Source organism: Vicia villosa, unplaced genomic scaffold (assembly GCF_029867415.1).
Source record: "Vicia villosa cultivar HV-30 ecotype Madison, WI unplaced genomic scaffold, Vvil1.0 ctg.001682F_1_1, whole genome shotgun sequence".
NCBI classification, from domain to species: domain Eukaryota; kingdom Viridiplantae; phylum Streptophyta; class Magnoliopsida; order Fabales; family Fabaceae; genus Vicia; species Vicia villosa.
The window spans coordinates 481,732-494,507 of record NW_026705697.1 but is presented as its reverse complement, the minus strand read 5'-3'; the positions used below and the strand labels follow the sequence as shown (position 1 = coordinate 494,507).

At 34.8% G+C, this 12,776-nt stretch overlaps 1 protein-coding gene and 1 pseudogene across 1 annotated transcript; both read left to right on the top strand.

The window, feature by feature from the left end:
- The first annotated feature begins 3,696 nt into the window (after positions 1 to 3,696).
- LOC131636273 (uncharacterized) lies at positions 3,697 to 5,530 on the top strand. The gene is made up of 9 exons (XM_058906903.1): positions 3,697 to 3,712; positions 3,807 to 3,897; positions 3,977 to 4,104; positions 4,186 to 4,268; positions 4,347 to 4,406; positions 4,599 to 4,756; positions 4,853 to 4,939; positions 5,051 to 5,222; positions 5,447 to 5,530. Exons 1-9 carry the CDS (start codon positions 3,697 to 3,699, stop codon positions 5,528 to 5,530), a joined length of 879 nt encoding a protein of 292 aa, XP_058762886.1.
- A 1,080-nt stretch (positions 5,531 to 6,610) lies between these two features.
- Positions 6,611 to 12,160, top strand: LOC131636272 (uncharacterized; annotated as a pseudogene).
- Positions 12,161 to 12,776: the final 616 nt, after the last annotated feature.

Sequence of the window (12,776 nt, the reverse complement as noted above, 5' to 3'; positions counted from 1 at the left end):
AGCCAAAAAAAAAGATGTAATTCAAAATACATAAACATCAAAAAAATTAATGAAAGTTTGTGTACTTTGATGTATTTTTATTTTATTTTTATTTTTATAATTTGCGAGGGTTAAAACCTCCTCTATAAAGCCGCCGCAATTTCCTCAATGTGATACCATCGGTTGCTCAAAAACCCTTTAAATTATTTGTGGAAATCAAATAAGAGGCAATGTTCAAATTATAAGGCGGAACAAAATAAACCACCCTTAGGACGGGTAAAATGAACTTAGAACCTTGTGTAGGAACCTTCCTATAGATTGCTTTGTTAATACTCCCCTTATAGGGAATCTTCCCACGAAGGACGTCCTATTTCTATCCCTTATTCTACAAGGGTTTACTTTCATATAATCAATATCTATGAATCTGTTTGGGTTTCATTCCCTAAATCCATAAGGGTTTTGGTCTATCAATTACAATCCTCAGGCCCATAGGGACTCCCCTAAGTATTTCATAATCCTTAGCCCGTAGGATTTCCTTTTGTCTGTTACAACCCCTAGCCTGTAAGGATTCTTTCTTGTGTGTCATAATCCCTAGTCTGTAAGGATTCCCTGCTGTGTGTCACAATCCCCTAACTTGTAGGGATTCCTCTTATCTTTCATTATCCATAGTCTTTTAGGAGTTTCCATTGTGTCTGTCACAATCCCTAAGTCAGTATAGGGGTGTTCTCCTTTCCATTTAAGTATCCTTAGGTTTATCAATCCTCGGTCCATAAGGGCTTCTCTAGCCTGTAGAACTCTCATTGGTCTATCATCATCCCCTAGCCTGTAGGACTTCCAATTGTCTATTAAAATTCCTACCCTGTAGGAATCTCCATTTTCCTATCCTTAGCCTATAGGGATTTCATTAGGTCCAATGACATGTCTAAAACCCGTTTAGGTTTCCTTAGGTTTGTCATAATCCCTGAAACTAAGGTTCATCCTTCAATTCGTGTAGGGTATCCTTATGCGTATGTTTATGCTATGCTCGCGTTCATTACATTTCCATTTACATATATTCATTTTCATATGCATGTTTCACCCCACTCTTATACAATTGCCATTTAGCTAGAAAGCATCCCAATACTCACAAGAGAACTTATAACATGTCTCAAGAAACCATGAAAAAACTTAAGAGAGGCAAGGAACTATTAAGGGAGGAGATCGACCAACTGAAGACTCAAATGAATTTGGTCATACAAATACTATTTAGGAGGGAAGGTGACCCTTCATTGTGTCAGCCACATGCCCATCCAACTCCTCTAACATCACAACCATGGGTGATCCCCCCACCTCAACAACGACAACATCAACAACATCAACAACCCTATCAATAGAATATGTATACCCATCAGAAGGAGAGACCAAAGCCACTCCTGAGAAGGTTTGATCTGCTTCCCGTGCCTCACAGTCAACTATTTCAACAGCTGCACAAGGCTTTGTTGGTCGAGCTAAAGAAACTTGATCCTCCTACTGGGTAAACCTCGCTAAAATATGATGAGAATATGAGATGTGAATATCATGGTAGGTCTCAGGGGCATACTATCGAAAGGTGTTGGGCTTTCAAACACAAAGTCTAAGACTTGATCGACGATAAGCAATTGACTTTTGAAGGAGAAATACCCTTTGTAAATGGTCACCCTTTACTTGACAAGGGCAAAAAATATCATCAACATCTTTTAAAAGTCAAGGAAGCTCATCCTTAAGATCATTAGGCCTTTTTATTTCCATTTGAAATTTTGTTGTTACTATGTTTTGTTTGATTCTTAAAGTTGTACTCTTTGATCAATAATTTTAATAAAATGAGCATGCAGTTTTTAAAGTCAATCCACTCGTATTCACTCTTTCTCATATAAAATAATGAAACCAAAAAGTCAATCCATTTAATTATTTTTCTATTTCTCACATTTAACAAACTTGGAGGGAGAATGATGTAAATTAAATAATTGAACTTTGTTGATGTATGCTTTTCAATGTAAGACCGAGCTGATGATGTAAGGCATTGTTTCAAATCCTAAACAGTGGAGAAATAAGGAAGTTAATTCATAGTCAACCCCCTCGAGCCAGGAGTTGGGGTTTTTATGTTTAAAAAAAAACTTAAATTTTAACCAGGGGCAGGGTTCTTCAATTAATTCAAATGATGTATTCTAATCTCAAAAGGATTAATCAAACTAAGCAAAAGTTTCAAGCACATCCTTTTCCTTGCATTCTTCATCAAAGACTGGGGAAACAGTGAAGATAAAGCTAGCAACATCTTCTTCCTCATGTACGTCATTTAAGATCGAGGAAGTTGAAGCTCACAATAACTTACATGGAAATCACAACCATTCTTAATCAAAAGAAAAAAAGATTTAAAAGGAGAAAGTCCTCTAAGTCGAAGAAATAAAAATTGACTTAGGCAAAAGTTAGGGTGTCCCAATGAACCAAAATTCAAAAGAAATGGTCCATGCAAAAATAAGGGATTGAAAACAAATAAATTGGAGGAACAATCTTGTGACTGCCACCTCAATAATCATCAAGGTTGTTTAATCAATGCTCCTCATTAATTCTTGGATCTTATCAACACTTTTTCATCGGTGCTTGAATCTTATCAATGTTTATCATTACCACTACAACTACGAAAATTTTCTAGCAGACTAAATACATCCGTTGGATTAATTGAACTTAGATTGGAGAATATCAAGGAGAATGGGGTGGGATAAATAAATTTTGAACCTTATATCTTAGTTTTCTTAAACCACCAACCTCGGCCACGATACAACCTTCAAAAGCCCTAATCTATTTTAATATATAAAAATGAATTACTACCAAATTGCCTTAATTACCCTAATGACAAACAATAAAACATGGTTTTGCATACCCCTGAGCGTAATTTTACATTTAATCATGATTACATTCCAACAGTTTATTTAATTCAAAAGTTCATTATTGGAATATGTAAAAACGTGCACTGCATTCTATAATTTTATTGCATTGGAACATACATATTTAATAAAGCCTACCTTTTCATTATTTCTCCCTATGTCTATATATTTTCGTATCAACTCAAACCACTGCATGTGTAAACTGTTCCATCTCCCTATTCCCTTTTTTCAAACAGCAGTGGAGCGGTAGGGTTTCTCTTCACCTTCCCCATTTCCATTATTTTTTCTCCATTCAACCTTACTGATATTTTTCTGTTACTTCCACTTCTTTTCTCAACAGAATATGAGCCGAAAGTTTTCTCCGATTAAGGATGTCAACGATTCAAAAGAAACATGGAGATTGGCCCGTTCGAGTTGTTGATTTTTGGAGTGTTATCAACAGCAAGGGTAAGGAGCATCTGGAGATGGTTATAATGGACGTATCGGTAATGCTTCGTATTCTCTCAAATCGTTATTAGCTTATTATATTTTTCAGTTATGATATTGTTGTTGTTTGTCATCATCAGGGTGATAGGATACAAGTTTTGATTCGTTCTGACCACACACCAAAATGGAAAGCACGAATACGCGAAAACATGTCTTGCATAATCAACAATGGAACTGTTTATGAAAACGATTTTCAGTGGAAGCTTTGTGATCACGACAAGAAGTTTGTGTTTATTGGTGGTACAACTGTGAAGGAAGTTGATATTCAGAACCTTCCTCCCAAAGATTTTTTTTCAAAGACTTTAATGATATTCTTGGAGGAAATTGTGAGATGAACCGACTTGAAGGTAAATATATTAGGTCATTTGATTTCTTCATACTACAATTTTGTTTATTATTACAGAAGTTGATTTTAACTTACTCTTTCACTCTGTTTTGTAGATATCATTGGTGTGGTTCAGGAAATCAACAATTTTCAATACAACAATTCTGGAAAAAAATCATTTGTTTCATTGAGTCTTAAAGACTTGAAGTAAATTATCTGAATTCAAATATTACAACTGTGTGCCATCATTATTATCTTATTGATATTTTTATGTTTATTTCTGCAGAGGAGTCATTGTTAACTGCACATTATGGGAGAGTTACGGAACAAAATTTTTGGACTTCTACCACGACGAAAAAAACAGTGGTGCTATTGTAATAATACTAACTCATGCAATGATAAAGGAATCACAAGGTTTGTATCAATAATCTCCTATTATTCAAATGTGATATCTCTCTGTAATAAATTTGATACTCTAATTTTGGTCTATTTCAGTCTCAAATGGATGGAGTGGATCTAAGTTGCTTATTAACGAAGACATTCCAGAGATAACTGAGTATTTATCAAAGTATACACAAGTTTTTATATTCTTAAAGTATAATAAGCTCCCTTAAAATTTATCATCATTTACATTCATTTTTGGTTCAATGTTTCAGGGTTACCGTCAAATGAGCAGACTGAAAAGCCTTCGCAGTCTTCGAAGGGATGTCTCTTTGGTCTGGTGCCTCTCAATTCACCCCAGTCGAAAGTTTCGTTCATAAGGCCAAGTGTATTTCTCTTAGTGAACTTTGCAAGGTGAAACAGTACATGGTTATGACAAATTTCAAATAGTAAGATCATATTATTTTATACAGATGATTTTTGTTAGAGTGTTGCATTTTTTTTATATTCAACTTATTGTATCTTAGGACATGTTATGCGTTACTGTTGGAACAACTCAAAGATTTTTTGTCTCAAAACACGGTTGGTTTTATTATGGGTGTACTAAATGTTCTTTAAAGGCATCTGATGTGAACAATCCATACAACTGTTCATGTGGACAGAATGTAGAACATGCCATACCAAGGTTGTATTTTTCAATTTTTAATCAGATTAATTCATTTGCCATGTTTCAATATTTGTAGTGTTCTAATTGTATTTTCCTATGCATTTATGTAAAAAGGTATCGAGTTGACATATATGTAGTTGATGGTGATTCCAAATTTCGCTTTGTGTTTTGGGACACTGACTGTGCCGACATTATTGGAAAGTCTGCTGATAGTATTTATAAAGCAATGCTTGAGGTTCATTTTAATTCATTACCTATTTTAATATTTATTTGTATAGGAATGAGAGTACTTACATTGAATTTAATGTGTAGGAAGGTGACGACGAGCCCAATGATATATCCAGATGATCTTGACATGCTACTTGGTAAAAAGATGGCGTTTAGGGCTAAAGTTCAGCCAACATTTGGCCAAGCATCTGTTTGGAAACTTTCTTATGATGAAGAGTTTGTAAAGGAAATTGAGAAAGATTATATTACTGATGAAGTATGGAAATTTTACTTTTGAACATCTACATATGGTCTATTTATCAATATTTGTATCTTAATCTTCATCTCAATCTCTGATCTGCAGGGAGATAGCAAATCTTTTAAACCAAAACCCAGTTGTTGATCGTGTTGATGAATCCATTGTATGTTAATGTTGACTAAACTTTAGCCTGTTAATTACATTATTTTCTTTATACTTACTATTAATTTGTTTTATTCCAGGAGTCGTTGTCAGCATATGGAGAAAATGATCCTGATAAAATTGTGACCAATACTCCCATCCAAAGGAAGTCTTGTTTATCTTGATGCTGTAGATTCTGAATTACAAGCGTATGGTACTACCCAGCTCTTAGGAACCAAAGCCTGCAAAGAAAGTTAAGATTGAATCTGATGCATGAAGACTCCACCAGAACCATTTTAATTTCCATCATTATTGTTATTTTGTGATCTTTTCTTGACTGTTGTTTTAATGTTTTGGTACAAGATACACGAGTTACGATCCATGGATTAAATATCAATTATCATTTTGTCATATGATATCAAAATATCAATTATCATGTTGGTTTTCTTATAATTTCTCTGTAGCAATGGTTTATTGTCTGTTGTTTGAGTTTAATATTGCATGATATATTGCCCGATTATACAATGCTAAATATATTAACTGTTGTTTGTGTTTAATATTGCGTGATATATTGTCCGATTATACAAACGATCCATATGAATTGGAAAAAAAGTTAGAATTAACCATCCTACATGATATTTCTTCTTACCTGCAAGTGAAAATTAATTTTTGAATAATAAATTGTATATCAGAATCGTTTTGATTTGCACAGTTTTTTTTCAATAAACCATAATTTTGGCAATGATATTTACAGTAATGTCTTGCATTATAAGTTCATTATTGACTTCTCAATAAACATAATTTTTGGCAATGATATTTTCAGTAATTGCTTTTTCAACAGATTCCTCTAATGCAAAATTTTTTAATTCATCAACTTGATTTGAATACTGCATGCATTATTTAAATAAAACATAACGAAATGTGTTTTACAAGTTTTTTAATGTGACTCTTGAAAACTGCACCAGCATTATGTCAACCATCATACCTACCTAACATATAAACTGTAACTTGCACTACATTCTTATCTTATTTGTGCACGCTTTTATGCAATTATGGTTGCTTGGTGCATTCATTTTTTGCTTATTTAATGATTAAGTCACAATATTTTTAACTGCATACAATATTAATTATCATAAACTTTTCATATTCAGCTATTTCCCTCCATAAACAAATAGTTTGGAGGGAGTCTTTGTCCATATATTTCCTGCTTCCCTGCATATTCAGCCATATTTTGCAGAATGATTGTAACTTCAAAGAAAAAAATCATGGAAAAGAAACAAAGCGATGAGCATGATCACTTCATGAATGTTATCAGAAGAAAAAGGCAATTTGATGCTAGACATCATAGAAAGCGTGTTCTTGGAGCTAAGAGAGCCAAGCGATTGGCGTCAATGAACAAAGAAAATGCATGTCAAACTCAACCCCCTGCTGATACTATATCTTCGCATTTCAGATTACCACTATCTTCTATTTCTCCAAATATTCCAAGTTCCACCATAACTGATCGAAATACACAGCAGAAAACTCACAGTATATCAACATTGAATACATTGGCAAGTTCATTAGCAAAAAAACGCCCAAGAGTTGTTTCTGTAAAGAACATTAACAATTTAGGAGTTAACCTCAGAAGGAGATTTGATAACGAGTTTATGAGCGGTGCGACAGCATCTTCAAGCCATACACCAAATCCAGATTCCAGCACCAACGAACTTTTCCAAGATGACAGTGAAGGGGATGAAGGTTCCGGTAATTCTTCAGATGGTAAGTAACTTTATTGTGATGGATTATTAACCGATATTGAATGTTCTTACATTTCACCAATATATAATAACATAATATTTTCGAACTCATTTTTACTATGTTGTTGTAGCCTGCAGTTCAGTTTCTAACTATTCAATGGACGAGCATGACGTAGGTTTTGACACTGACATTGAAGAAATAGATGTTCAAAGATCAGGTTGTATTTTATTGTATTGATATGTTTCTTTCTTTAAAAAATCATGATCTATTATGTTATTTTACCTGACAACTGTACATTTTTGTTTAGGAGAATACTACGATTTAGGTGACCCATCATGTGAGTGTCAGCAATGTGGTGCAAATATGTGGTATATGGAGAGGAAAAACAAGTCTCGACATTCTGCTAATCCTAAGTTCTCAATGTGTTGCGGAGAAGGAAAGGTTCAAATACCTTTGTTGAGACAACCTCCACCCGTATTGCAGAGCCTGTTGTTTGAACAAAACGAAAGTGAATCAAAAATATTCCAACAACAAATTCGTCTTTACAATATGATGTTCGCATTTACTTCTCCGGGTGCTAAAATGGACAACAGATTTAATAATGGTAGAGGTCCCCCTAACTATCGTATTCAAGGTCAAACATGTCATCGTATAGGCAGCATGTTACCTTTGCCAGGTGAAAAGGCCCGTTTTGCCCAACTATATATATTCGATACTGAACATGAAGTTCAGAATAGATTTGATATTTTCAGGTTTTTACTTTATATATCTTTGTTTCAACACTGTATATTATTTTGTTGTTGCAATTCTCAACATTCTGAACTTTATACGTTGGATGATTTGCAGAAAAAGGGACGGAGTTGATATTAATATAGTTGAAAAGTTGTCTTCAATGTTATATGAACATAATGTTCATGCTCAGTCATTTAAGATGGCAAGGGATAGACTTTCTGAAGGAAATGTTGCAGATCTAAAACTCCGTCTCATTTCTGATCGTCAAAATGATGGAAGAATATATAATCAACCAACAGTTTCAGAAGTTGCTGCTCTCATTGTTGGTGATGTTGATACTGCAGAAAAATGGGATATTATAATGCAAAAACAATGTGGCCAACTTCAGAGAATAGATGAATATCACACTTCTTATTTGGGTTTTCAATATCCTTTACTTTTCCCTTACGGCGAAGATGGTTACAGACCAAACATACGGCATCGCAATAAAGGATCTACAACGGTTCGTAATGCAGAAACAACGACCACGGTATCGGAAATTGACGATGTTCCATGGGAGGATGCAACCAAAAGAAACAGACTTACAATCAGAGAGTGGTTCGCCTTTAGGATTCAGTCAAGAAAAAACGAGGCACAGACAATTCTCAGGTCAAGGAGGTTATTTCAGCAGTTTTTGGTAGATGGTTTTACAATGATGGAATCTGAGAGACTACGATGGTTAAGAAAGAATCAGTCAAAACTACGAGTAGGGAAGTATGATCATCTTGCAGATGCTAGGACAAATGGACATACACGTGGTGCAGCTACAGGGAAAAGAGTTGTCCTACCTTCGTCGTATGTTGGAAGCCGTAGATTTATGGATCAGTTATACTTCGATGGCATGGCAATTTGTAGTTATGTTGGATTTCCTGATTTGTTTATTACATTCACATGTAATCCCAATTGGCCAGAAATACAGCGCGTATTAAGTTCTGCAAATCTGAAAGCGTCTGATCGTCCGGATCTCATAACAAGAATCTTCAAATTGAAATTTGATTCGTTACTGTCTGATTTGACTAAAAAGAGTATCATGGGAAAGGTTCTTGCGTGTAAGTAATTTGTAACTTTGATTAATTTAATTTCCTTATTCATTTTTAATGTCATGTTATAAACCAATATGTTAATTTTATATTTGTAGATATGTACACAATTGAGTTCCAAAAAAGAGGGTTGCCCCATGCGCACATATTAATTTTCCTTCATCCGTCGAGCAAGTATCCAACACCCGCTGACATTGATCGTATCATATCAGCAGAAATACCAAACAAAGACACTGACGAAGAGTTATATAACTTGGTCAAATCTCACATGATACACGGACCTTGCGGAAATGCTTTTCGTAATTCTACGTGTATGAAGGAAGGAAAATGTTCTAAATACTTCCCTAAAGAATTCAGACGTGATACGATCGTTGATCAAGATGGATATCCGGTTTATAGACGAAGGGACAACGGACACACAGTTTCTAAGAATGGAATTGAGATTGATAACAGATTTGTTGTTCCTTACAATTCAAAGTTATTGTTGAAGTACAGAGCTCATATTAATATGGAATGGTGCAATCAAAGCACATCCGTCAAATATTTGTTTAAATACATCAACAAAGGATACGACAGAATAACTGCTGCAATTGTCATGAATGAAGATGGATCTGTTTCGCAACACGAAGCCGTCGATGAAATAAAGCAGTATATTGACTGTAGGTACGTTTCTCCAAGTGAAGCTGCTTGGAGAATTTATGGTTTTTCCATTCATGGAAGAAAACCAGCTGTAGAAAGACTTCACTTTCATGGGGAGGGACAAAATTCTGTTTTTTATACTGATGTCAGTCCCATTACCAAAGTCCTTGATAAACCGAGCGTTACTGAGTCGATGTTTACTTCTTGGTTTGAAGCAAACAAGAAATACGACGAAGCGCGCCAACTAACGTATAGCAATTTTGTTTCAAAGTTTGTATACGTTAAGAAAAAGAGAGAGTGGAAACCCAGACAAAAGGGATACACAATTGGAAGACTAATTTGGGTTCCTCCAACTACTGGGGAGTTGTACTATCTAAGGATGATGCTAACACATGTCAAAGGACCGAAAAGCTACGATGAAATAAAGACAGTAAACAATGTTAGGTACGATACTTTCCGTGATGCATGTTTTGCTATGGGATTTATTGGGGATGATCGAGAATTCATAGCTGCAATAACAGAAGCATTTCATTGGGGTTCTGGACATTATTTGAGATTACTTTTTGTTCACATGTTATTGTCAAGTAGCATTAATAGGCCTAAGCATGTATGGAGTAAAACTCAACATCTGTTATCTGATGGAATTCTGTATTCTCAGCAAAGGATTGCAAACAACAGAGGTATATTTTCAATTATGATCAGAGTAATTAATTACACATAATATTACTATGCTATTCCAATATTTACCAACTATTTATTTATTTTTTTCATTTAACAGGTCTGCGACTAACAAATGAAGAAATTCTCAATCTGACGTTGATTGAAATTGAAAAACTTCTTCAACGCAGTAGAAAGAGTTTAAGTGATTTTCCTGGAATGCCAAAACCACATGGTTACATAATTGAGGAGCTTGGAAATAATTTCATTTACGAAGAGAGAAACTACGATCCTGCTGGACAACTTCAACAGTTTAATACGCTGTATAATAACCTCACAGGTGTAAATAATAGTTAACATCAATTAGGCAGAAGAATTTCATATTACTTAGAAACTTATATTTCTAATATGAAGCATCTAACATATGTGTTGACTTTATTTCAGATGAACAAAGAGATGTATTCAAACAAATCTTGACGGCTGTTGATACCCAGAACGGAGGGGTATTCTTTTTGTATGGATACGGCGGTACAGGGAAAACATACATGTGGAGAACATTAGCTTCCTACATAAGATCAAGAAGACAAATATGCTTGACAGTTGCCTCTTCAGGAATTGCATCCCTTTTGCTCCCCGGTGGTCGAACGGCACATTCTAAATTTAAAATTCCGATCCCCACACTTGAATCTTCGACATGCGACATTAACAAGGGTAGTGACAGGGGTGACATGCTAAAACTATCAAAATTGATAATTTGGGATGAAGCTCCCATGTGTCACAAATTTTGTTTTGAAGCTTTGGATAAAACACTCAGAGATATCATGGGTGGAACCAGGTCATCTGATAAAATATTTGGTGGGAAGGTAACTGTGTTTGGTGGGGATTTCAGACAGATTCTACCGGTTATTCCAAGAGGCAGCCGTTCAGATATAATTCATGCAACTATCAATTCATCATACATTTGGGATCATTGTAAGGTTTTGAAACTTACAAAAAACATGAGGCTTCAGCAATCTGGGACGACCATATCGGCATCCGAGTTAGAACGGTTTTCAAATTGGATATTAAAAGTTGGAGATGGAAAACTAGAAGAACCTAACGATGGCTATGCTGATATTGATATCCCAGCAGATATTTTGATATCTAATTTTGATGATCCCCTTCGAGCCATATTCGAAAACACTTATCCAAATTTTGAAGCTAAATTCAATAATGTAGCTTTTCTGCAGTCAAGGGCAATATTGGCTGGAACAATTGAGACAGTAGATGAAATAAATCACTATGTATTAGACAATCTTCCAGGTAATATTTAATTTTTTGTGAAAATTTATCCGACGATTTTTCACTTCCATCTTTAACAGATCATAATATAAAGGCACTGCATTTTCAGGGGATGAAAAAGAATACCTAAGCTCTGATTCAGTCGACACGCATGATGGTGATGGCAATGAATGTTTTGATGTTTTAACTCCTGAGTTTCTGAATGGATTGAGAACGTCGGGACTTCCTAATCATAGGATCAGATTGAAAGTAAATACTCCAATCATGCTGCTCAGGAATATTGATCAAGCAGAAGGCTTATGCAATGGAACACGTCTAATCGTTACAAGATTGGCTGATCATGTTATCGAAGCTAAAATCATTTCAGGCAAGAACATCGGCGGTATCATTTATATTGCCTGAATGGACATTACTCCAACGCAGACGCCATGGCCATTCAGGATGACACGAAGACAGTTTCCTATAACAGTCTGTTATGCTATGACTATTAATAAATCTCAAGGTCAGTCTTTGGATCATGTTGGCATATATTTGCCGAGGAGCGTATTCAGCCATGGCCAGTTATATGTTGCAGTTTCAAGAGTAAAGAGCAGAAAAGGCCTTAAAATCTTGATCCATGATAAGGAGAAACTTCCATTGACCACCACAACAAATGTTGTCTTCAAAGAAGTGTTTGAAAATGTGTAGTCTATAAGTTTTTGCAATATTTATGGACCTGTTGTTATTGGTATATGTTTTGTGCTCAGTTGCCTAAAATTAGCTTACAACTTAAACAACTTATTAACTGTCATGAATGGAAGATTTTATATCATCTTTGCATACTGATAATTTATTTTCATCTGTACAACTGTATTGAAAACTTACGATGAATGATAGCTGCCATAATATCAATCATTATAGATCATCATCAATTAAAAGATTAGCAAAGAAAAATATTCACGTTGATAACCATTATTTAAATCCATTACAGAGCCATCTGTGATTACAATCTAAGTACCATCAACAACAAATTTAAAGCTACAAGTAACATCTTTACATCCTAATCAGCTACTTTTTTCCCCAAGAACACAAACATCAGATCTGAATATGGAATCATGGAGAATTCTATGAAATCTCCAACTTGAAGGTTTTTTGACTTTGCAAATTCGTACCAACCAACTCCAATATGTTTCTCATACTCATTCCTGCCAGCCTTAAGAATACGACAGTGATATCCCTTTCCGTCAATAAGATCTACCATCCTTATTGCATTTTGGTCTTTACGAAAACATGTCCTTGATATTTCCATTGGAATATTCTGCAT